The sequence below is a fragment of the Ruditapes philippinarum genome, unplaced genomic scaffold, assembly GCF_026571515.1.
Source record: "Ruditapes philippinarum isolate M1 unplaced genomic scaffold, ASM2657151v2 ctg1919_1_1_1_1, whole genome shotgun sequence".
Classification (NCBI taxonomy): domain Eukaryota; kingdom Metazoa; phylum Mollusca; class Bivalvia; order Venerida; family Veneridae; genus Ruditapes; species Ruditapes philippinarum.
Window position 1 is genome coordinate 1 of NW_026863336.1, and position 27,805 is coordinate 27,805.

Consider the following 27,805-nt stretch of genomic DNA (forward strand, 5'->3'; position numbering starts at 1 on the left):
CCCCCCAAACCCCCTATGGCTTAGTGGTTAAGAAGTGTTGACTATCTCACTACTGTGGGTACAAATCCCACTAGTGACAAGATTTCTTCTTGCGAGGAAGCTTATAATCCAGCTGGTTTAATTCAGAGGGTTGGTTAGGTCGTCTTATATACATGAAATAATGCATGAAAGGGCATATCAGAACTTGCGCCTACCTTTCACACACTGGTAAAATTACCAAATGTCTTCATAATTCATAAACAGGTGCCAGTGAACATTATAGCCTGTACACCAGTTACATGTCCATATTGAGTAGAAGACCTCTATTGATTTTTAGGTCACAAGGTCATGGTCACTGAAAACACTTAAAACTGAAAACAGTTTCCGCTCAGTAATTTAAGTACAGTAAACTCCGCTTATAACGATATTCAGGGGACATACAAAACTTTATCGATATATCCGAATATCGTTACAACCGAATTTCTGTACGGTGTGTAGCTTACTGACGATGCACTGCATCGTTCAACATGTATAAGCAGTAGCATTATATACTAGACATGTGACAATCGTGTACTTACGACAAAACTTTATTCTTTTTATGCATATCAATGTTGAATGCATAAAAAATCAGTTGCAACATCAAATAAAACACAAAACTGACATAAACCGAAAGTAATATGTACACAGGTACTGGTAACCTTACATTGGCTTAAATTTATACACTGGAAAAAAAAAACGTCAAAATTAAATTGCTTTTTTAACTATTTACACTCATGGGTAAATCTTGTTGAAGTTTTGTTCATGTACAAAGACATTCACTGTCGGAAAAAATCAGTTAATTTTGTCTGCTTTTTGGCTTTCCCTATTTCAACTGAAAATTCTCAAGTTCATGTAAACATCCGAAAACAGAATCACACGAATCAGACTTAGAAAGAACAAAGCGTCTGCAAGTGTCTATAGCATTAAGAAACTCATTCATGGTGGGTGGGGGCTCATCAACAGTCTCAGAGTCACTCTCTTCGTCACTCTGCGACAGGGTTTTAGCGGGTTTCAATTTTTGCTGTACCTCCGCTATTATATCGCTATCGGACTTCTGCTCAACGGAGACAACATTCTCATCGGCATTTATGTAATCATCAAAAGAAATGTTTTTGTCTATGTCACTGAATACTCTAAGGCGATGCCAATTCAGCCAGCGGAGTGTCATCGTCCTCGAACTCGTCTGTGTCAGACGAATCGGAAACATGCCCCTGCGGGGTCGCATTAATTTCATGCTGTGCTTGATTCATAAATCCAGCCTTTCTAAAACAATTCTGGATACACGTCGGTGTTACATCTTTCCATGCCGCATAAAACCATTGTATGGCTTTTAGAATGTTAATCTGTTTATCGATATGTTTGTCTAGACATGAAAATAATATGGTCAAGGACACGTGACCTGTAATGCCTTTTGAATGAAAAGATAATCCTTGATCACAGGGCTGTAACTTAGATGTAGTGTTAGGTGGAAAAAACAACAGTTTTACAGCTTTTAATCCCTCGATTTTCGGATGGGCCGGCAATTATCAACAAACAATAGAATAGATCTTTTCTCACGTGTCATACGTTTTGTCAAGTTTTTTCACCCAACTGATAAATATTTCTGAGTTCATCCAAGCACGACGATTAGCTTCGTAATCTACCGGCAAACTTTTAACATTTTTAAAACATCTAGGATTTTTGAATTTCCCGATTATCAAAAAGTTTAAGTTTATCAGAACCGTCCATATTTGCGCCGATAAGCACTGTGATTCTGTCCTTGCTTTGGTTGCCTCCAAAACATTTTGTTCCTTTACCTCTAGTGTTTTATTTGGGTCATTTTATAAAAAACGCCAGTTTCATCGATATTGTAGACATTTTTTGGTTCATAGTCCTTGATCAAACTTGGAAGTTTTGACTGCATCCAATTTTCAGTTTGTGAATTATCGACGGAAGCACCTTCACCGGATAATGTTTTGCTCGATATGCCATGACGATTTTTGAATCTTTCAATAAATCCGTTTGTTGCCTGAAAATTTTCCATGCCCAGCTCACATGCCAGAGAATTAGCCTTTCGTGTAAGCAATAGGTCCATCAATAGGCACATTTTGGGATCGTACAGTCTTAAACCACTCAAACAGCGCCATTTCAATGTCTCTATTGCATGACGCATTCGTTTACGGGCTGGGCTGAACGACGTAGTCTCGTATGCATTGATGACAGAATTTTTTTTTTCCAGATTGAACTTAATGTGTTTTGTTTTAATTCCAAAAATCGTTTGCAATGTCCTGTTTTTTACGTTTACCAAGATTAATCTCTTGAATTAATTTATATTTAGTTTTCAATATCCAAATTTTTTTCTTTTTCGTTTTTCTGACATGTTCACTGTTTTAGCTACTTGTACATGTATAACTTATTTACAACGAAAATTGTTATTGAAAGGAAACAATAAAAGGACAAACCATGCTTTTATTTTTTGAGATGAATTCACCTGTATGAGAACAAAACGGTAGTTACGTACGCACAGAACATGTTCCGCGTCATTGTATTTAATCGAGCAGATATTTATGCATTAAAACAAGCGGACCGAGACCGCTCTTCCACAACAAACTTGTGCAGCAAATTATCGTTTTAAGAGGTAATATATGTGCGTTGGGGTTGAAAATCCACATCGATATATCCGAAATATCGATACATGCGATATCGATATATGCGAGGATGCTTCCGTTAGGTTATTATGGAAGTTGGCAGGGACCAAGACAAACGTATCGATATAACCGATATATCATTACAAGCGATATCGATACAGTTGGAGTTTACTGTATTGGTACTTTGTCATGATCTTCTATATAGAAAGTTAAATGATCTCAATATTACGGTGAAACAGATATTTAAATCTTCTCGGAAAATAAACATTGAACTCTGAATTCTCGACTGCAATATTTGTATTAACTTGTTCTATTTTCTGGGAGAAAGGTTTCTACAGGATAAGGTTACTGGAGTAAAATGTATCTTGTTTATTGTGAAAGTGAGATACTGTTTCAGTAATGAGTATCATGTTATCTCATTGTTAAGTCTGAGATATTATTTTTTCTCTGAGATTCATAAAAATAATTGGTGTCATAAAGTTAATATCCCTTGAAATGATATGAAAATTTTTATTTTTTTTATCTATTGTTTTAAAAAGTTGAATGATTTTAATGGAGACATGGAAAATAATTTATGATGTGTAATATACAAATATGAAAATGTGTCCCACATATTAAAACATGTCTTGAAATATGAAATTTGTGATAGTTTTAATTGTAATATGTTAAATAAAAAAAGATTACTGAGTTTATGTTAATATGTTATATATGGTAAAAAGAAGGCAGGGGTAGACAAGAATTTTTTTTTATTATTTCATCTTCATACTTGGCCACAACAACCCTTGGGACAAGACCTTCAAGTACACCAGACTAACCTTGACTTTCATTCATAAATGACCTTGACCTTTAAGGTCAAATGTCTGAATTTTGCTTGATTTTTACAGCTAAGTAGCTTATTATTAATGATAATTAATAATTAAAGGTGGTAAAATAGAATTAATATGAATAGGGCCTAAAGGGGGTATTAACTAAAAAAAGACTTGAACATAGCAAACTGCAGTCATAGTCACAGTCTTAATGTTAGTGATATGATACTGTATCGTGATACAACCAAGATATGAGCCGTGTCATGACAAAACCAACATAATGGGTTTGCGACCAGCATGGATCCAGACCAGCCTGCGCATCCGTGCAGTCTGATCAGGATCCATGCTGTTCGCTTACAAACCCTATTACAAGTAGAGAAGCTGATAGCGAACAGCATGGATCCTGGTCAGACTGCGCGAATGCGCAGGCTGGTCTGGATCCATGCTGGTCGCAAACCCATTACGTTGGTTTTGTCGTGACGCGGCTCAATTATTATTACAATATCATGATACATTTTCAGCATCAATATACCCAACTCTATAAGTCATGCTGTCTTACCAGATAACAGAATCTATCCTGTTGTTCTCATTGCTTTAGTTACTAAGTTTGATATATTGATCTTTGAATTTTTACAATCAATAAAGGTTTTGTCCATATATCATGGCAGACAAGTCCATTTTATAATAAAAGTGTTGTCAGACTTATCAATGAATGATATAGGTCTTTTTTAGAGGTATTAATTATACCCCCAAAACGAAGTTTGGGGGTGGGGGGTATATAGGAGTCACTCGGTGGTCGGTCTGTCCGTCCACCCGTCTGTTGCATTTTCCTTTTCCGGAGCATAACTTGAAGACTAATGGTTGGAATTCAATACAACTCAATACAATGGTCAAGCACAATAAGGGGAAGTGCAGTGCTCAAGAACCATTACTCTATCTAAAGTAATTACAGAGTTATTTCCCTTTGTTACTAGTAACTTCTTTTCTGTTACTAGTAACTTCCTCATTTCCGAAGCAGTCTTGTGGGGTATTAATCACATTTAGTTACAGTTCTAGTTTAATATTATTTAAGGAACATACTTATTAGGACCATAACTAACTAACAGAATTAATAGAAAATTATAGATACGTGCATGAGCCTGAGTTGCAGTCAGAATGACTTATTTTAGTTGCATCAATTGTCAATAAATTTAGATGGTATATCTACTTTAGCGACTAGTAACTAATTTAAATGCATAGTTATGACCCATGATAAAAAGATTTTTTTTGAACTTAATGAAGAAACCTGAATTATACAGGTATGTGATTATAACAAGTAGTAAACATTTATTCATAAGTGCTGAGGTAATGCATGAAAAGAAGTTGTTCATACTTTAGATTATATTCAGGCATGTGAAAGATCTTAGAGCGAGAGAATCAGGTAAGTTGAGTTAGTCCCTGACAGGAGTTATACATAAATAGCTAGCCCTATTGACAGTTAATGGTACAATATTTTCCTGGTGTTTTTCTTCAGGTGATGACAACGAAATTCCCGCACATGTGATAAATGATTGGGCCGTCAGTCGGACATTCCAGATACTGTACCGTAGTGAAGATATTGCCATTAATGATGTGATATTATACAGGTTCCATACACTGGTTAACAGTGCTCATGTAAGTAATAATTAATAGAGAATGTATTTTGAGGCTTCGACACCTTCCCGAGGCAGTAAAATTGACTGACGTTGGAAATTCAGAAATGGTCCCATTCTGCACAATCAATCAGATTGTATAATCTACTAAATGTCCGGCACTTTAAGTTTGGAAATATCTACTATTCTTGAATAAAAACAATACCTCCACTTTGACCTTGAACTGCAGAGACCGAGGGATGTCCGTGGTTTAGTCCTTGACTTCAAAGCACCAGTGTCTCTCACCGCTGTAGGTTCAAGCTATGCAAGTGCTGTCCAATTCTACATGTAAGACTATACAGCTAGCTTAAGGAATTTCAGTGGTTCTACTCAGGTGGGTGTTTATGCATGAAATAATGGACAGTGGGGCACCTGAGGTCTTCCTCCACCAGTAAAGCTAGAAAGTCGCCATATGACATATACTATGTTGGTGCAACGTAAAACCCAACCAAAACAAAAAAGCTTGCTACTCAGGTGCCCACTTGTCCTTGTAGTCATGTACAGTAGAGCAAATTTACATGTTCGGCTTGCCTGTTTAAAAGCTCAAAAATTATCGGAGAAATTGACTTTAAATGCAGATATTTAGTCTTCCCCTTCCCCACACCCCTGCAGAAATGTTCTCTTCCCCCACCCCCTCCAAGTGTAATGTAATACTCCTGTTTTAATACAAAACCTGAGTTTCTAGTTTCTCTCAGATCTATACATGTTTTATTCTTGCGTTTAAGGAGGTGATAAAATTGAACGTCTATTAATTTAACCCATGCAAAAGTAATATTGCTTTTAATTACTTCAAACTATTGAACACTGTAAAATTTCAACTGTTTTGTTTCCTATAAAACGAAGTGTCACCTTGTGAAATGTTGATTTATTGATGTAAAAGAGAATAAAGGATTGGGATTTTGTGCGCAGAATGCACGCATTTCAGATATGATAGGAAGCCAGTATTGCAGGAATGAATATTGATATTGAACTCATAAACATATGGTCGTAAATTCTTAATTAATGTTTAATCTATATTTCATTACTCAATTGCTATTGAATGCAATATTGTAAGGATTTTCTTGGTTTTTAGCTCGACAATTCGCAGAATATTCGAGCTAATGCAGTCATTTATTTGTTGGCATCGGCATCCCTGTGGTTAAATTTTTAACGTGTAAAGTGGTATCTCCATAACTACTAAAGTGAATGGATTAAAGCTCCACACACTTGTTCTCTTTATTTATGTTACATGATTGGCACAAGTCCCATAACTCTGATTTGCTTTTTTGCATAATTATGCCCCTTTTTCAGCTTTTTGCATGTAAGCTGGTATCTTCATAACTACTGAAGGGTTTGTGCCTTTTTTTTGTGACATTATTTTATGCATTCATAATAATCAAGCAGTGATTTAGTCGATAAAACATCTTAATAACAAGCCTTTGTACCTTTTTGGGACAATTTTATGTATTCAAATAGGTAAGCATTATTATACACTATGACACACCCTTGTGATAACTTTTTCAAATTGACAAGCATCTCTGTCCTCCAACAGCTCTTGTTCGATAATGCACTAATTTTGTGATATGTTTAATGTGTTTCATACATTGATCAAGCACAAATTCAAAATTCAGTTTGTTTGAAATTTATTACATTCTTTTCATTGAGTACTGTATTTGTTATAAACCATGTTTTAGTGCTTTAAAGGCCCAAAATCCCTCAGATATTTTTATTTCTCAAAAGCTTTTTTATTTTTGGTATACTTTTATAGTTTCCAAAATGTTACTCACTACACCATTTTTTTCATCTGCTGCTTTTTGGCAGCTTGTACAGTTTCAGTGATTTAGTATTTTGTATGGAAGTTAAAAGACAAGTTTGTTTACATTTTGCTACTTTAATGACACATTATTTTACATTTATCGCTACTCTCTTCAGGTTACAAGCAATTAACTTGCTCTAAAATCATTATTTAAGCATTAAAAAATTCATGTTTCCCCATTTTAAAGAAGTAAAAACCTATTTGTTTTTGGGGCATAATGTGCCTTTAATTTTAACACACATGTTTAACTCTTTATAACCTTGTTAGATATCTTAAAAATAAATTTGCTCATCTTTCAATCTAGAAGAAAACCATTCATCATTTTAAAGAAAATTACAAAATATGTGCTGACTGTTTAGGGAACAGTGCAGACCATGATCAGACAGCACAAGGCATAGATGTGACAGAAGTCAGTTAAAACATATTAAAAGAATTATTATTAATAAATATAAAGTTGGTTTTACATTTAAGTTCAAATTATATTTCACGCTGAATACTAACTGCTATATTTTCATGTATGGCCACACCATTTGTGAAAATATAGCATCTGGTACTCATTCAGTAAAATATATTTTAGTATTTGGCCGAGTGGTTAAGGTCGTTGACTTCAAACCACTTGCCCCTCACCGCTGTGGGTTGGAATCCTGATAAGGACTTTGAATTCTTTCATGTGATGAAGCTATCCAGCTAGCTTATGGAACATCTGTGGTTCTACTCTGAGGTACCCATTCGTGCCTGAAATAATGCACAGAAGGGCACCTGAGGTCTTCCTCCACCAGTAAAGCTGGAACATTGCCATATGACCTATACTGTGTTGGTGTGACGTAAAACCCAATAAAACAAAACAAACAAAAACTGCAACAAAACAAACAAACTTACAGTAATGTATTTTAATTATTACAGTTAGAAGATGAAATATCCAAGTTAGAGATACAGCTGATGGTGGAATTGTGGTTCTCAGAGGAACAAAATGGGTAGGTCTATAATTTTACCATTCTGTATTGTCTATACAGCACTGTAATTTGAGACACATGTATGCATGGTAATTTTGCTGGGCTTTGGATTACTCATTTGTGGCTTATTTACACTTAATAATCTCAAAACAAAACTTTGCTGTGAGTTTGAGGTTGTTGACCTCAAATCACTTGCTCCTCACCACTGTGAGTACAAATCCCACTAGGGACTTTGGATTCCTTCATGTTGGGAAAGTACCCAGCCAGGTTACAGGATGTCTGTGGTTCCACTCAGCTGCCTGTGGCTGAAATAATGCACTTAGGAGCACCAGAGGTCTTCCTCCACCAATGAAGCTGGAAAATTGCCATATGACTTATTCTTGTTGCTGCAACCTAAAATGCAATAACAACCTTAGAAACCTTTTGTCAAGGGGCTGTTGTAATGGTGGTTCTCAATGATTTCAAAGAATTTTATAAAAATGTGTTTTTTTTACCTTTGTTAATCAATTTCAGGATCATATTTAATAATTTTGTTTCATGCAAATGGTCTCCTCTTGTATTTTTGATTACATTTGTACCAAATAGATTTGGCAAGTTGTATATGTTAGTTTTATTTATTTTAGGACAGGAGCGGTGCTTGCAAAGGCTGAATGTGCCAGTCAGAGGCAGTTAAACCTTCATATCAACCCAACTAAAGGTTTACACCATCATGTACCACTACTGTTTGATTACTTCCATTTATGTTGTGTAGAACTGACTGTACATGGTACACTTATTGCCATACATCAACCATTTCTTAGGTTTGTATCTTCTTAGTTACGTAGGGAGCCCCTCCTATCACAACTGTCCCAATGCTTGTACATTGCCACAAGGGACGTCCGTGGCCGAGTGGTTAAGGTTGGTGACTTCAAGCCACTTGCCCTCATCGCTTTGGGTTCAAATCCCGACAGGGACATCGGATTCCATCATTTGAGGAAGCTATCCAGCTAGCCTAGGGAATGTTGGTGGTTCTACTCAGGTGCCCATTCATGCCTGAAATAATGCACGGAAGGGCATCTGAGGTCTTCCTCCACCAGTAAAGCTGTAACGTCGCCATATGACCTATTCTGTGCCGGTTTGACGTAAAACCCAATTAAACAAACAAACAAAAAACATCGCCAAGTAACTGTAAAGGTAGTAAGATGTGTGACTGATCTAATGGTATATTATGAGTGAACAGATGAAAGTCAGAATAAGTTGACATTTGCCATAATTCCTTTCAATTTTATAATTTACATGGCATGAACTAACTCACTTGGCCCAAGGAAATTTCTATACATATCCACCACACTTTACCTGTAACATTCAATTGATAAAAAGAGTAGGGCAGTCTTTTATATCTAAGGCAAATTTATATTTTTACCCTTTTTATTGTAAACATTTTCCAATATCAACTGTTGGTCAATCACCATTATCACATTCATTCTTTTAAAATATATATTTAATTTAGCTCAACTTGACAATGAGAAAAAGAGCATAATGTCACTATTCAGACTGTTGATAATTTTATCTAGTACAAGTAGAGTTATGGCCCTTGTACTAGTCAAAGTTACATATTAGACATTAACCTATTGTTAGGTGAACCAAATTTCCATAAAGTTTCAATGTCCTGACAGTCATTTAAAAATAAAAAGCAAGTCAAATGATCAATGACTGAATTTTTCATAAATTTCAATGATGGTCTATGAATTGATTAAAATTTAAAATAATCATGTAAAACAATGAAAAATCTATGATATTTTAGTTATAATTTCATGTGTTTCATGTGCAAAATAAAATAGTTTCTGTTTACATGTATCACTATTTTTGTATTTTTCAGTGTACCTAAGCAGCCAAAAACAGCTTGGTCAAGCAGAAATCCAGAGTTATCTACCATAGAGACTGTGTATTTTGGTGACAGACAAATCTCTAGTGTAAGTCTTGAATAAATGAATATATGAGCCACGCCATGACAAAACCAGCATAATGCGTTTGCGACCAGCATGGATCCAGACCAGCCTGCGCCAGTCATGACGCCGCTGATGCTGTTCGCTTACAAATCCTATAACAAGTAGAGAAACTGATAGAGAACAGCATGGATCCTGATCAGACTGCACGGATGCGCAGGCTGGTCTGGATCCATGCTGGTCGCAAATGCACTATGTTGGTTTTGTCATGACGCGGCTCAATTATATATGTCAATGGTTAAAATGCCAGTGATGAGCTTGTCATTAAATGTCACCAGGATATAGATTTTGACCAGATTTAATGATGTTTGATGTTTTGGTTAATTCTGCATACCTCCAGATGAGCCAGATTATTTCAGTAAAAACAAACCTGATAAAAATGTACTCAGATTTTAGGAAAAGTAAAAAAATGATTAAAGATTTAAGTAATAATTATAATGTTATGTGAAATTAATGATTGATTTTTCAGTATTTATAACCATATTTCTACTGTGTTACTGACACAGTAAAGGCTATTTGCGAATATTTTTACCTCATTTTGGTAATTTACTTGAGTTATGTGTAAATTACTTCCCTTTGGTTTCATCAGAATATTTTACCTAAATACATTTTCAAAATTTTCATGAAAATAAGAATAAGTCTGGAGGCTTGCTGTTTTAAGAGCATCTAAATTGTTTTATTGGCACGAGAAATTCAAAGCATAACAAATCAAGTTATGTTATAAAAAAAAAAAAACAACGAAAAAAAAAAAGAAGATTGAAAGGGTTTGATGATCCCCCATAGGTACAAGTACTGTGGTACTTAATTTTCTATCAAATTATAAAAAGAAAAAAAAAGAAAACGCAAAACAATTTGTTTCTTATTTTACACTACACATGGGTACCAAAGTTTAAGTCTATTATTTATGGGAATAATATGTTGGTCAATTTTCATGTTTCAAATCCTCTATCTTTCTGTTATTCTTAAGAATATACTTAAATGGCATTGGAATGTGTATAGTGAACACGCCACATTTCATATTTTCAATGGATTCTTTGTTTATGTTAATCATACATGTAATGTATATAGGATGTAACAGTGTTCAAAGTGGTGTGGTAACAGTCCTATGTACACACTCGGTAAACAATAATTTTAAACAGAATTTTTTGTGTATACACGAACATGCGTCAGACTTGTATTCATAAGGAGATGTAACAGTTTAGCACCAATTAATGAAGGAATATATAAATAATTTATTTCAGGACCCAGAGAAATGTTTGCCCATCAATTTACATGCAGCTTGGCAGATGCACCATAGAATATGTAACTTACTGTTGTCAGCATATGAAAGTCTCCAAAGTACCTTTGAGTATTACCTCAGTGATATTTGCGGATCTCACTCCAAACTTGGTATGTCCTTTATATACTAGAACTCCCAGCTATTTTATTGACAAAATTCAGGTAGGATAAACCAGTGGTGGGGCAATATCGTGGCCGTATTGCCGGGTTTGCCCCACAGCTACTGTAGGGAAAAGTAAAAAATTTTTAAAAGAATTTACGTTTATAATATCATACAGTAATTTAAAAATCTTTTTTTTGATAAAAAGGGACAAAGTAAAAAATAAAATTTTCAGGCTGGCAGCAAATTTTTGTTTTTTTTTAATGATATTTTATCAGCACTTTAGGTATGGAAATATATGGAAGTTATTCATAAAAGTGTTCCATCATATTATGTTGAATCATGCAAAATACAGCTTTTTCAAGATTAAAATATTTTGTTGTATTTTGGCAGTACAGGATAGTCCAGTTTGCTAAATCAATGGCAATTTGAATAAACTTACACCTTTTGGTAAAAATACCTTCACCTCATGTTAACACAGTTCAAGAAGAGACCGGGTAAAAACAATTCAAACTTCATTGCAACTAAGTTACTTGAAACATTGCAAAACAGCTGTGTAAAACCTCAGTCACACTAGAGCTTACGATTACTTGCGACCACCGACGACTTGTAAAACTGACGATCATAAGCAACTGTCTGCAACCAAAACCATTTTTGCATAGATAAATTTACTTCTGCGCCTATCGTAAGACAAGTCATCATTGACAATCGCACGACAGGTCATAAGCAAACATACAATGGTCTCAAGATTGTGTGGGATTACTTACGACTACCTGTGACCTGTCATGCGATCACCTACGACTTGTCCTACGACCATCGCACGATAACTCGAGGTTACTCAAGATTATCAGTGACTAGTGGCAATTTGTAAAGACTGTCGTAAGATTGTCGCACTTCCGAACGACCATCGTGCGACAGCCTAAGACCTTATAAGATCACTAGCGACCTGTTTGATCGCAAGGAGGTTGTTGTGCAAGCTCAAAAACCTCTCTACGACTGAAATTGGTCGTGGGACCTAAATAAGATAACCTGCGACTGTCAAAGATCACCGATGACCGTCATAAGACGTTTTAAAGATTGTCTGCGACCAGAGGTTACTGGTGATCGTGAACTGGTCTTCACTGGTCGTAAGCTCTAATGTGACTGGGGCTTAAAACAACTATACAGGGACATTTGACCCCTGACATGAAGTCTTATGGTCATTTGTCTCTCACCACTGATTCAGAAATTATGTGGGATCAGTAGTCTGTCACTTGCATTAAAACTGGTTAAGCTGGTGGACCGACTGCCGAGATATGGCCAAAAACGTGTTGAAATTGGATAAAAAAGCGTACAGGAAACAAACAAACAAATACAACTGAAATAATCTTATTAATGTTTGTTGAGAGAGACTGCTATTTGTTTTTCTGTCTTAAGTTTGATAGCAAGTATCCTAGGTAGTAGATTTCATGAATTTAAAGGCACATTTTGCCTCAAAAACAAATAAAGTTTTATTTCATTAGGAAGGGCAAACATTAATGTTATTTAAGAAATAATATATCCCAAACAGTGATTTTATTGCTCAATAACATCACTGTTTGGAATTCGGATGCGAGGAATTATATCACGAGGGCGTATCACGAGTGATATAATGATGCTTATCCGAACGACAAATAGTGATGTGATCAAGCAATAAAATCACCGATTTGGATATATTATTTCGTTTCTATCACAACATCAACAAATAAATGCTGCCGTACCTGATACTTAGCTAAATTGCGCCTGATTTGTTTCCATGCTTACTTTTTTGCGTCAAATTTCTAATGGTTACGTCATGTGTATAATGATTAAGTCACATGTTTAAAAGTTGAACGTCAAACTGTGATTTTATAGCATAATAACACACACTTTCGGTTCACCTATGTTCAATTGGGGAAAATGTGGGTTGTGTTAGAATATTAAATATTTAGATAATGATTTAGAGAATGCTAGTTGCTTGCTTCCTGAAGAAAGTAGCAATAAATGTGAAATAATTTGAGATAAAGGTATCAAAATGTAAAAAATGTAGTATTTCGATATACATACAAAATACTAATTCGCTATAACTGTACTTATTGCCAAAAAGCAGCAGATGAAAAAAAAATGGTTCAGGTAATTGCCCAATGATTAACTTTTTGGATAATGTCAAAGTATACGAAAAGTGAAATAAGAATAAAAGCATTTCTGAGGCATAATGGGCCTTTAACCATACTTTATATTTGAGCCCTGTCACGACAAAACCAAAATAGTGGGTTTGCGACCAGCATTGATCCAGTGTAGCCTCCGCAACCGCGCAGTCTGATAAGGATCCATACTGTTCCCTTACCAACCTTATTGCAAGTAGAGAAACTGATAGCAAACAGTATGGATCCTGATCAGACTGCGCGGATGTGCAGGCTGGTCTGGATCCATGCTGGTCGCAAACGCATTATGTTGGTTTTGTCATGGCGCGGCTTATTTTGTTTTACTATCTACAGAACATATAGACTGTCACCAGAAACTACAGAAGATTATGGACAGTATAAGATTGATAGATAATGAGGAAGATCTGATACAAAATGGAACAAGGGACATAACTCAGTTGTGTGCAGCTAATGTGATACTATGGACCCAGTTTTTAGAGACTGTTACACTTGATCAGGGCATTATTTTCCATCTAGCCAAAGAGCATCACAGTATACGGGTATACAACTGTTGTACTTTTCGATGTGTTTGTTTGTTTATAAAACTGCACATTTCATTTGTAACTTTGCTTTTGAGTGGATAATAGTGACGTTGATATAGTTTTACATACATAGCTGCTGTCAATTTATGAAGAAATTACATCTTTGCTTTTAAAACAGGAAGTTTGCTATATTTTGTTATAAAGATTTTTCACATGTTATATGACCGTATGTAAATATTTGTTTGAAATATAACCCTCTTCACTATTCAAAAAATGTTTATATAGGGCCATATAACTTGTCAAAAATCCTTATAACTAATAATATATACTTGAGCCTCTAGGCAAATGTAATTATGCAAACAATTGTTTATATACGGCCATAAAATCTGAAAAGAATGTTTATGACAAATTTTTAAAACAGGGAACTTGCTTTATTTTGGGGATAGAAAATATTTATTCATAAAAGGAGTCGTGTATATAGTTAACGAAATCATCAGGATTATCCAATGAAAAACAATGTTACAAGCGTACAGCATTATGAACATATATGTGTTAACTACAAAATATGATTGCTATTTTGAATGATATTAAGTTAGTTATATTTAATTTAGTTTGATTGTGAATCAAGTTCTTGCAACTTATTATTAATTATTTTGAGTTTTCCTTCTGGAACTTACCACTAAGGAAATGTATTAAAGTTCATTAAGAGAGGAAATTTATAATATTTAACTTATTATATGAAACAAAAACAACAAAATAACCAATTTGCTTATGACCGAATGATATTGATTGCTTTTGTTCATCACAATTTATTAGTTAAGTACACCAAGTGGAAGTCATATTTATGTAGAATGAGTAATTTTGTTTCTAGATATGTTATAATGACAGGGCATATCAGTAACGCACAAATGCCTTATTCTGATGTGTTTGTATCGCGAAAAAAATTGATTGCGAAATAAATTGTATTCTCAAAAGCTGGCAATGCGAGTGTGATTACAACTTTAGGCAATCAATGAGAGTGCTACTGTCAGGCAGAATGATGGCAACCATGTAATTAATTTCCCATTCTGTAAAATGCATGATATTAAGCGTATCTGTTAAAAAAAACAAAAGCAATTATTTTTCTGCTGAATAAGCATATGAATGTATAACATCAATATACATTTGTGATGTAATTAATAGAGCAGTATGAAACATTGATCTGGGTATATGTTTTTTGCTCAGTTGAAAATGATGATATTTTCATGACGATATTTTCATCAGAAATCATCATATATATATGATAACAGAATGTATTGTTTATATTTGTAGGTGAAGAGACTAGCTGAGGGGTTCTTTATGCATGAATATCCAAAGAATGAATGTTTATCTTGTTATGAACCTAGGTAAGAAGACTTTATTAATTGTATATAACTTGCTGTATTTCTTTAATGGAATTTCCTTGCTGTCAATTTGGAATTTAAGGGAATTCAATATTAATAATTTAAAAATAATGAGTTATAAACAGTATAGAACCTGGTCAGACTGCTTGGATCAGCTGGCTGGCCTAGTTTTATACTGGTGGCAAAGGTTTATCACTTGCGGTTCCAGCAGGACAAATTTTACTTGGTCTTGTCATTTCAAAGTGGGTCATAGACAAGGAGTGCATCCATGTAAGGAAGCTATCCAGACAGTTTACAGGAAGAGTTTGTGGTTATTATAGTGCCTGAAATAATACACAAAGGTGGCACCTGAGGTCTACCTCCACTAATAAAGCTAAAATGTCACCATGTTTGCTTTACAGTTTTAAAATGACCTAAAACAAAATTTACCAAAGTGACTCGTTCTATAATGGAAGGTCTTAATACAATATCGGTAGCATTTATATATGGAAGTTGTTGGTATGTGTGAGATACAAGATCCGATGATACATATTTTCATATTGCAAATTATAAATTGTTCTAGAACAGAATATTACTATTCATCATATTGCAATGTTCATACTGAATATGAAAGAAAGTCATGAACGGGAAATTATACATAGCAAAATCGCATGAAATAGGCAAGCCACAGCCAGGATTACAAAATATGATTTCTATTTTGTATGTTAATTTAGTCAGTTATATGTAATTTATATATAACCATGATAATGTTTCAGTTACCATGGACACAGTGATTTAGCGGCAATGGTACGTAGTTCGATGTATCTACAGATGCTACCACCACTTGATCTGGAATGTTTGGAACTGGACGGTGATCAAACATCACTACCTGTCATATTTGAAGATATCTATTTTGATCAGGCTTCGAATTCAGGTATATCCATCCACTTTATAAATGTTTTGTTTATTTTACTTTGTCCTGTATTCTAAGATTTGACTTACCTCATTTTATAACCTTGTACCAACTCATTGTTTTTAGGTTTAATAATCTTATGTTCACAATTATAACGTTTGGCGCGGTATGGCCAGTTATGTGTCAATGTGCCGTTAAACCCAAACCAACAAACTAATTGTTTTACTTTTTGCATTATTGGGTAGTTTTGGTTAAACTGCTTTTGAATCATCAGTTCAAGGTCTGTCTTTTGTTTGCCTACCTTTTTTCTGTGATATTTGTAGACAGTTTTGTTAGGCTAGCATTAGAATTTCATCTCAGGTGCCCTCTTATGCCAGAAATAATGCAAGGAGGTGCACCTAAGGTCTTCCTCTACCAGTAAAGCTGGAAAGTTGCCATAGTTATGACAATGTCAATGTGTTGTAAAGCCCAATATAAACAAATAAGAAAGTAGCTTTTCAAAATTATAAAACATGTTTTTGAGAAAGAAAAAAAAAAACAAAACAAACAACAACATGTATTACATATTCATATAAAAAGTAAGTTCTAGTACATTATAGTCCATAATTGTAGTGCATTTGACTGCTTTGGATTTGGAGCAGTCATATTAAAAAAAAAGGGATTTCAATAACAAAATACAAAACCTGAGCTACTAACAGTAAAGGGTAAAATCAGATTGCACAGATGTGCTGGAAGTCTAGCCAGGCCCCTGTCTTTATGGCACAGGTTAGGAAAGTTTAGAAGCTGGTTTGTTCATCAGAAATTTTCTAGTGATGCTGTCAATATTAATCAACATTTGTTGGTGTTTTACAGAGGTCAGAATTAGTTTAAATTTTATTTATTTGATAAATTGTACATATACAAGACATAATAAGTAAGTATTTACATTTTACAACAAAACAAGACTGGAAAGAAAAACACATTTAAATTGTTAAATCCTCTCTTGTGAAGGTAAAATTTTTAAAAATAAATTTAAAAAAACATTATATTAAGATGTAAACTGGTGCGAAAATATTAAAGTATCAATTATGATTATCAGGGTAAAAGCATCGAATAACAAGGTTTTTAATTGATATAAAGTAAGAAGAATGGCTAACTGTTAGTAACCCTTGTATCACATTTCAGATGATAACAAAAGGAGCTCAAGAGCCAGTTCTATATCCCCAAATTTCACACAGAAACATTCTCCGGAAATACGACATAAACAGAAGCGTAACTTCATTAAGAATATTCGACCCGATACTTTTAAACGTCCGTCATCCTTCAATCTCAAGGAAGCTGAAGAAGCTGCAGCTAAGTCTAGAGGTCCTAAAGACGTTACTCTTGTTGGATATCGTAAAACAGTGGCGTCGCCAAACGTTCACAGCAGGATGATTGAGGACGAGACTAATCTTGGAACGTTTAGTCCGCTAACCTCTACATCCTATACACCACAAGTGCCTGGCTCAATGTCTAATTCCGTGTCGTTACCTACACTTGAGCGAGCAGAATGGAGTCGAAACAGTGACGGAACTTTACCGGAGTATATGAAAGTTGCCAGACGATCATTACGGAAACAAAGAAAAAAGAAATCTTCATTGATAACGGTGGATTTTGTAGGAGGTTCAGATCCAGAAATGAGTATTGATGAAGAAAATTCAGAGGAATCTGAAGTTCCACGTCGGTTAAAAAGAGCATTAACTGATCCGGTAAGGCATTCAAGTGTTAGAAGTACTTCAAATGAAACTGGTGCAGACTCTAATATTGCTAGTGATGATACTGCAGATGGGAATAGTAAAACAAGTATTCATAAAGATATAGTTGAATCTCATTTAGCTAGGAAAGAAAAAGAAAATACGAATGAGCAGGATTTAGTGAAAAAACAGCTTGACTTTAAAGATGAAATGCACAGAAATTTATCCTATTGTCTAACTCAGGCTTTAGGAGAAGACGGTTTACATGACAGTGATAAAAGTGATGATGAAACGTGTATACAAAATGGTTACGATGAATTTCTTGAGGAAGAATTAAGACAAAGAGCGCGGCATTCTGGTCATTCACATTATGAAGACAGTATTAATTCAGATAATAATCATGACAGTGATACTGTTGAAAGAAAGGGAGATAATTCTGAATCTGCTGATGAAAATGTTCATAGTTCGGGTCATCAGGGTCTTACGGTTAGGGATATTCTCAAAAACAATGTTTTGCAATTGACTTCCCCGGGTGCTAGATCTGACACAGAAAATAGGGGAGATTCTCAAGTAATGTTAAATGGGGATGCGGATTCTCATTTAGACATTCTTAGTATTAGTGAAGTTAATATTACTAAAGATTCTGCAAGGTCAGAAGAGGGTTCAATAGGCGGTACAAGTCGACAGTCTGTAGCTAGGGCTGAATTGACTGGTACCGCTGACTCAGGAGTTGTTATGACTGGTTCCCAGACTACTTTAACTTCTAAAAATAGCTCAACTGTTGAAATTGTTTCAGAACACGATCATAGTTTTGAGAATGAGGCTGAAGTGACAGTTATTGAACTTCTTCGAGAAGAGTATAAGAAAACACCGATAATTACAGGTCCGGATTTAGATAAAAGTATTTCCGATTTTAGTGATTCTGGGGTTTCAGTAATGTCACACAAAAATCACAAAGCTTCGAGCGATTCAAATTTACTTCAGTCCGTAGAAACACTCGATATATCAGACGGCATGGACACTAAAAAAACACCCGATGTAATGGTTACGTCGGCGTCTTTTCCCGACATCACTAAACTATCTGAGGCGGTTAAGGATCGCCCTAAACTTGTTGATAAAGTGGGACATAGTACAGTAAAGTGAGTTTGTCTTTTTTTTTCTTCTTCTTCAGAAGTGGTATATTTTAAATAAGTAATAAATTCATTTGAATTTTTTGAATTGGTTTAAACATTTTTTATTCGCCATATACAAGAACAAATTTTACATAACATTTACAATCTATACAAAAAATGGATAAGACGGAAGCCTTTTGTATGTTAGGTTAATTTCAACACTTAGTACATAAATGAGCCGCGTCTCAACAAAACCAACATAATGGGTTTGCGAACAGGATAGATCCAGACCAGCCTGCACATCCACGCAGTCTGATCAGGATCCATGCTGTTCGCTATCAGTTTCTCTACTTGTTATAGAGTTTGTAAGCGAACAGCATGGATCCTGATCAGACTGCGCGGATGCTTAGGCTGGTCTGGATCCATGCTGGTCGCAAACCCATTATGTTGGTTTTGTCGTGACGCGGCTCAAATGTTAAACCTTCAGTGCATTTCCCCACAATATAACTATTGTTTCAAATTTCAACATTTCTGTAGAAAGAATTGTGACAATGTTAGATAATGTATTGTAGATTTATTACTTTAATTTTTGTTCATTTGCTATAGTTTCATTACAATGAGGGAAAATCTGAAGTCTCGGATGAAGTATCAGGGACATCTGTAAAAGGTTTTTGGAAATTTCTTATATCATTTTTTTTTCAAATTACTCTCCCAAAAGTAAGCTTTCCTTTTTGGGTTTATAGAAATCACAGAAAAAATAAAATTAAAAAAAACTACTGATTATCTTTTTAAAAAAATTATAAAATTATCATTTTAAATTACAGGGAATTTTTTTGGTGTTTTTTTTGTTTTTTTTTCATTTTAGTGGAAATTGACTTAACAAAAGTTTGTTTTTAGAGTGTGTGAGAAAGTATTTTTTATGCATGGGCAGATAATTCTGGCAACTGTAGTAAATAAGATTTGCATATTTTATTATTTATATTAGTCACGATTGTATTCTTGATGTAACTGATGTCATTTTCTGTGAATACACAATAATTATATTTTAAGTATGATGTAATTTGTTTAGGCTTTTGCTGCAGGCCCTCTCTGGCCTAAAGGTTAAGGTCACTGACTTCAAATCACTTGGCCCTCACCACTATTGGTTCAAATTCTGTCAGGGACTTTGATTTCTTTATTGTGAGGAAAATGTCTAGCTAAGTTACAGAAGGTCAGTGGTTCTACTTGGCTTCTGACTTTTGCCAGAATTGCCCAGAAATAATGCACAATGTGGCACCTGGAAATCTAGAAAGTTGCCAAAGGACCTTTCCACAGTCTGTGTGTATTAAAAGTCCAGATAAAAAGATTTTGCTTCTTCTGGTCAAATAAAGGTTCTTGCCAGTATATTGTATATAACAGACATATAGAAATAGTTTTCACAATGATTGTAAACCAGTTTACTTATTTATGAAGTAAATTTATAGATAGAAGCATGTTTGGACAATTCATTTCTTTACTCTTTCCCTCATTGACAGTGTTGAATGGATTTTAACTTTGAAACTAATTTTAATGCTAAAATAAAGTTGGTAACTGTGTTTTAAAAATTGGTTGAACTGCATAGACAAAGGCTTTGCAGGTTAACCTAGACTTATACTTATGAAAAGTGCATGTTTTTGTTGTTCTTTGTTTTTGTTTTTTTCATAAATAATAAATAATATGCAAGAAATATTTTATTTTGAGCATGTTTTATACTGATATTTTTTTTACAAAATGTTAATAAGTAGAGTGTATTTTGATAATAGATTCTTTAGGTAAGTGTTTGCTGCTTTTTTTTTGTTGGTAAAAATAGAATAAATAATTTGTATAATTGACAATATTATAGCTTTAAAATATCAGGAATTCCTAGCTATAAAACTAATGCCATATAGATTTTTATATAACCTGGGATATGTTAATATATGAGGTGCAGTGATTTAAAGTGTTTATCTAATCAGAAACTTACTTTTTCCGTATAAATTGTAGTAAGGAAGGTTCATGGGAAAACTTATCTTTTCATTACAGTTTAATTTTAGAATTTTATTTGTAGGTAACTAACTCCACATAGAAATAAGTATAAATCTAGTATAAAAGCATTCTACAAAGATGTGTGAATGAAATATTCAGTGATATCGTGTGAATGAAATATTCATTTATTTTCTATTCCACTCCATGTCAGCATTTGATATTCATATGCATTTGCAAAAAAAGTAGGGAAAATCAGAATTCCTAAAGAATGCCCAAAATGGGCAGTATTGAAAATGTTTCGGGTTCGGTTTGATTGAGCCTGTTTAGTGAGTATGAAATTCTGTAAAAATTTAAAGTATGGTCCTAAAGTAAAATATATATGAGCCGTGTCATGACAAAACCGACATAATGGGTTTGCGACCAGCATGAATCCAGACCAGCTTGCGCATCCGCGCAGTCTGATCAGGATCCATGCTGTTCGCTATCAGTTTCTCTACTTGTTATAGACTTTGTAAGCGAACAGCATGGATCCTGATCAGCCTGCACGGATGCGCAGGCTGGTCTGGATCCATGCTGGTCGCAAACCCATTATGTTGGTTTTGTCGTGACACGGCTCATATGTATCCCAATATGTAGTCAGTGTCAGCCTTACATACTAAGTTAGGTGTAAATTATTTTACATGAATAAGTTAGGTGTTACTTATTTTACATAGGAAATTTTTTTAATTTTTACTATGATTAAATGGTAAGTAAACGAAAATTAATGGATCAAAATGAATTTTAATTTTTGTAGCTTAATAGAAGAAGGGTAGGTAGATTCCACATTTGACTAGCACTTCGTTATATATCATATACATGTATATAATCAACAAATAGTGTGTGTGTGCGTGATACCTCTGAAAGCATGGAAAGTGAAATAGGGGTTTATAAACACATTGTTCAAAGAAATGAAATGTTAAAGTCAAAACATGAACTTGCTTACAGGATAATTAAGTTTCCTAAGAAAACAAAAATTCAAGCAAAATAAATTGATTTCAAAAGGCAAATGTAATAACTTAACTGTATAGGTAAACAGAGCAGAAATAGAGTTATTTACGTTTTTGTCTCTGTCTGAATCTAGGTCTCTAGCTCCCACATGGCGGAGGGACAAGGGATATAGTTTTGCTTTTGTCCGTCATTTTTTGGATACATGTAATAAATGTGTCTGTCTTTTGTTAGAAACAGGTTAAGAATGTGTTAAGTAATTTCTTAGTTTTTCAGGAGTTTTTGCACCTGAACTGAACACAATTTAATTCTTTAAATTGGGTCCAAATATTATTTGGAAGGGGATATCATGTTTATGTCTTGAATTTGAATAGAAAAAGAGAAGAGAAAAAAATCCATTTAAGATCATCAGGAATTTTTTTTATATAAAATAATAATCAGATTTTAAAGTTACTTAGATTTAAAGGTGAGGTGCTGATCTTTATTAGTATGTGTTTGATTTTACTATTTTCTATGGTGGTACTTGATTTTAGTGTTTGTTTTCTATCACTGAGAATATATTCTGTATGTTTGACGTGTTTTTCTTACCGAGTGATTTTTTTTCCTATACCATGTACTCATTTGTGATCTTAATTTTGTCCATTTATCTTTTTCAGTCTTATATTTTAATGTATTTTAAATGTTATTTTAATATTGTTTCGGTTTAAATCTACTCACAACTTATTTCCTTTGTCTCTATAGCATGATATATTGTAAACTGAATTTGTTCAATCTATTTTTGAGAGGTAGCCAATTTGCAAAAGATATGTCAGATTTTAACTCTTACATCATATGCACATAATTTCAGCTTTTATGATACCAACAGACAATATTTTTTCTATACATTATTTATGTGGTAAAAGGTTTGTTTGATCAAGTTGGCATTGTTTGTTATTATTACAGTGAATTCCCGACATTAGCATCACAGATTCCGTATTTTCATGTCCCAGATACTACGGAGGATGAAAATCAAGATGGCTGCCATATGATTGTTTGTGTACATGGACTTGATGGTAGGAACTCTTTCTTATTACATTGCTATTTATTTATTCATTTGCAGAATTTTAAGTCACTCACATGCTTTATGAAAATCATACAGCATTTTTCCAGCTTTACAAGCACAGCAAAGGTTGTCACTCGTTGCAATATTTTCATGTTCAAGCAGGCAGCAGCTTGCCGGATAGCTTCTTGACATGAAAAACATGAAAAAATTACAAAGTCCCTGGCAGGATTCTAGTAATTGGATGTGAGAGGCAAATGATTTAACATTAGGAAATTTAAGCATTTGCCAATGAACGTATCCCCCACCTCCCCCTCCTCCTCCTGAGTTACATAGATAAAATGTTTACATGTATAAGGAAAACCGTTTGATCCTAAAATGTTTACATTAGTAAATTATATGCAACAATGTGATAAGAAATTATGGTTCTAATACTAAGTTTTGTTATGTTTTATCTTCATGATCATTGATAAGAATACAGAAAATTGTATCCATTGATACTTTAGTCATTGATTTTTATCTATGTATTCAAATAAGAACATTTAACAAAGGAATTTTTTATGGTTAAATCATATTTTATGGAATTATGAATATATTAATATTTTTCACTGACCTCAAACGTTTGTGAATCAATAAAATATCTTAGGACTTGTTATAAAATTGTTAACAATTTTTATGAAAATGGTCTTTTACTGTCTGGAATTTCTTGTAGGAAACAGTGCCGATCTACGACTAGTAAAGACGTACATGGAGATGGCGTTGCCGGGATACAGACTGGAGTTTCTGATGTCAGAGAGGAACCAGACGGATACGTTCGCCGACTTTGAGGTTATGACACAGAGGCTGGTCAATGAAGTATTACATCATATAGAGATGTATTCATTAAAAGTGGCTAAACTAAGGTAATACAAACTGCTGTTTTCTAGTCAGTAAAATTTGGTTGAACCATACACTCATAATAAAAGGCATGTAGGTCTGTAGAGGCCAGTCATCTGTAATTGGACAAAGATTTTTGTGGGAATCTTGGCATCATTATGATCTTTTCAGTGTTGAGTGTGACTTTAAACCAAACTAAAAAGAACAAGAAATATGTTTTGATGATGCTGTCAATCAGTAAATAAATCACTGAGTTAGCTATGCCTGTTATATTTTATTGTAAGATAATGTTAAAATTGCTTTGCTGTAATGTAAATATGAAAAGATGTTGCAAATGTGTATGAATATATCAACCTTTAGGTATGAAAGAATAAACAGTATCATTGTATTATGAGGAAAATTCCTGTTTACATTGCAGTGAATTTGTTCTTAATGTAATGTCTGTAATAGCATAAATATCTTCTGGGGAAAATGCTTTTTGGAGAGAAAATCAATACAATATTTAAAAAAACAAAACTTTTTTTGTTTCAGTTTTATTGGTCATTCCCTGGGTACAATCATTATTCGGTCAGCACTGACCAATGTAGAGATGATACCACTGTTACCTAAACTTTACACCTTCCTCTCACTGTCAGGACCACATCTAGGTACTCTCTACAACAACAGTGGACTTGTTAACATGGGTTTGTACTATAAACTCTATATTTTTCATAACCCTTATTTAACTTGAACATATTGAAAGGACTTTTTTAGACTTATCCAGATTTTGAAGTTTTTGGAATGTATTTCAGTATTGAAGTAAATCATTCTGGAAACATTTGAATAATAATTATCAACTTCACAAAAAACAACAACAGAAACTCCATGATAAAGAGGAGTTTATCCCCTCAAAATGTTGGAGGTTTAAACTTTGTGAACTTGATAATTAGTATTGAAGTAATAACTTATGAGAGAACAGTACAAATGTAGTCAGACATGGTAGTCAGTCATAGACATAATCAACCATTGTAGTTGTCAAGAATTCCAGTTGTCAGCCAAAATAGTCAAACATAGTAGTCAACCATAGTACTCAGTCACCGCAGTGCTTACTAAACAAGTCTATTTACTGGTGTAAAAGACATAAATTACCTTTGCAAAAAGTAATGGTTAAGGGTAATTTAGGAATATGTCAATCATTTTTTTAAGGAAATCTGTTACTTTACTAGCATTACCTGAAATATTGTGTGTACTTGGGGGGTGGGGGGATCTTCCTATTGTATGAAAATTGTAAATATGTCAAATGACCTTGTTTTATTTTTAATCTATCTTATATACAATGTAGTTTCAATAATATAGTTTCAAACATATTCATTTGTAGAACAGTTATAGAGTAATGAAAGTGCAAGATAATTTGCCACATAAGAAGGTGTGAGAGATACCATTCTTAAATAATCTCCATTGAATACATGTACATGGTGCAATCAAATCTTTGCTGTCTTGGCATATCTCTATTTCAGAATTTAGCAGACAGTTTATGTAATTCTTATTCAGGTATGTGGTTTATGCAGAAATGGAAGAAGTCTGGCTCCCTGCTTCAGTTGTCCCTAAAAGATGGTGTAGATCCTAGACAGTCATTTCTGTTTAAACTGAGCCAGAAACCAGGTGAGATGTTGTTCTTTTGTTGTGTCTCTAACTGAATTATCCACAAAATGAAACAGTATATTATATACAGAAGTTTTATATCATGGCACGAAACATATTTGAGCCGCGTCACGACAAAAGCAACATAGTGGGTTTGCGACCAGCATGGATCCAGACCAGCCTGCGCCTCCGCGCAGTCTGATCAGGATCCATGCTGTTCGCTTACAAACCCTATAACATGTAGAGAAACTGATAGCGAACAGCATGAATCCTGATCAGACTGTGTGGATGCGCAGGCTGGTCTGGATCCATGCTGGTCGCAACACATTACGTTGGTTTTGTCATGGCGCGGCTCATTTATTGTACAACAATATGATGGAGAATAATATTCATTATGTAAGTTACTTCTGTTTGACAGTTGCATTGCAGCAGTTGACATGTGGAAAAAAATGGTTTATAATAGTACATTAGCCATGATAACTCATGATAAATTTTTCATAAGAAAAACATAATTTGGCACCAGACCATATCATATACTTAAATACATTGAATAGTGTTGAAAGTAGAACTGTCATGACAAGTTGAAGATGATGGATGAATTGGTTTAAAGTTAGATCTAGTCACCCAGTATTATAAAATGATTAAAAAAACAACTAATAATAAAGCCATTGTCTCATAAAGATTTTATAAAATGAATTATAAGAATTAGAAATTCCTGTATTGTCCTTACAGATATAAAACTACTTAAGAATCTTAAGAAGTTGTTAGCAGAAAGTCTTGTATTGTCCTTATAGATATAACACTATTTGAAAACATTAAGAAGTAACCGATTTTACATACTGGTTTCATAATGTATTTAAAATCTAAATTTTATAAACACACTGTGCAGTGGAAAACGGACATTTCATCTTTATCAGAAATCTTTTCATAATTCTAGTTTTAACTGCCTGATATTGTGTAGGTTTCAATTTATTTTATTACATTTTCAGGCTTATGACTTTAATTTAGATTGATTCAACAGTAGAATCTATGAAAACAAGTCCCTATGGATAAATATCAGCTTCAAAAATTGAATTGTCCCGGATTTATTTCGCATTATCTCAGAATTTCATTTCTGTTGAGTTACTCTGTGGGAATAATAATCTTAAAGTGTCTATACAGGAAGAAATAAACAGCACGATTTTGTTCTTATTTTCAGGTTTGGAATTTTTTTGTCATGTGTTACTCGTGGGTTCCTCTCAGGATAGATATGTTCCTTACCATTCCTCTAGAATAGAAATGTGTAAAGCTGCCCAAAGGGAGAGCACTGGACTTGGTATAAGTTTTTAGTTAATACAGAGTTATCTTAACAAAATAGTTTCCCCTTGGAAATATGACCTTGAAAAAGCATGTCCTTTGAAATTGTTATTGGTTTTTAGATTTTTTTATCATATCTTTGAATTCAACATAATTGAATATCATATTAAATCACTTGTGTATAATTTCTGTGCAATGTTATTTTATTTAGTTTTTAATGTTTAGTCAAAAATTTTGGAGAATTCGTATTTTAGTGCAATATTATGATATTAAGTTACTGTAAAATATTAGCAAAGTTGTTTGGTTTTTGAATCTTGAAAAACAGAAAAAGCTCTTGAGGAAGCTTTTAACATAAGGGAATCACAAAATTATGCCTATCTAGTGATTCATATCTGTGATAGTTTTTAGAAGAAAAAAAAACAACGAAAAACAAAAAAAAAAAACCCTAAAATATCAACTCAATTCTATGGTATTTCATTTTCAGGATCTGTGTATGCTGAAATGGTGGCAAATATTTTACAGCCGATAGTGAATAATCCAAAGTGTAAACTAATTCGTTATGACATATTTCACGCTCTACCTAGCACGGCAAACACGATTATTGGAAGAGCGGCCCATATAGCTGTTCTAGACTCGGAAATCTTCATCGAGAAATTCCTCATGGTGTGTGGACTGAAATATTTCAAATAGAATCAAAGTATCTAATAGTTAAGGTATTTTCGCATTGGTGTTAAGGACATAAAAACAACAACAAAAAAAAAACAACATTTAATCAATTGACTTTACAGGATAATCAGTAGAAATTGTTGACACATGTGCAAACTTAGTTTTATTGTTGAAAATACATTTTCAGATGTATTCATCCCACTGTGTCATAAAGGCATTTAGTTATCTTCAAATGGTCCTTAGGGAGATATTTGATAGATATACATGTTGATATATAAGTCATATTGTGTGGCCAATGAAGTCAGTCAGTCAATTCCTAGATTATTGA

At 33.8% G+C, this 27,805-nt stretch overlaps 1 protein-coding gene across 1 annotated transcript; it reads left to right on the top strand.

The window, feature by feature from the left end:
* Positions 1 to 4,964: 4,964 nt before the first annotated feature.
* LOC132721861 (protein FAM135B-like) lies at positions 4,965 to 27,805 on the top strand (the record flags this gene model as incomplete). The annotated part of the gene is given in 16 exon segments (XM_060706231.1): positions 4,965 to 5,104; positions 7,820 to 7,890; positions 8,493 to 8,669; positions 9,728 to 9,821; positions 11,096 to 11,243; positions 13,728 to 13,933; positions 15,227 to 15,300; positions 16,053 to 16,210; positions 17,354 to 19,040; positions 19,620 to 19,673; positions 22,917 to 23,032; positions 23,732 to 23,921; positions 24,427 to 24,578; positions 25,426 to 25,536; positions 26,714 to 26,830; positions 27,296 to 27,805. Coding segments are annotated over 16 exon segments (3,701 nt in total), but the record flags the coding sequence as incomplete, so codon positions are not given.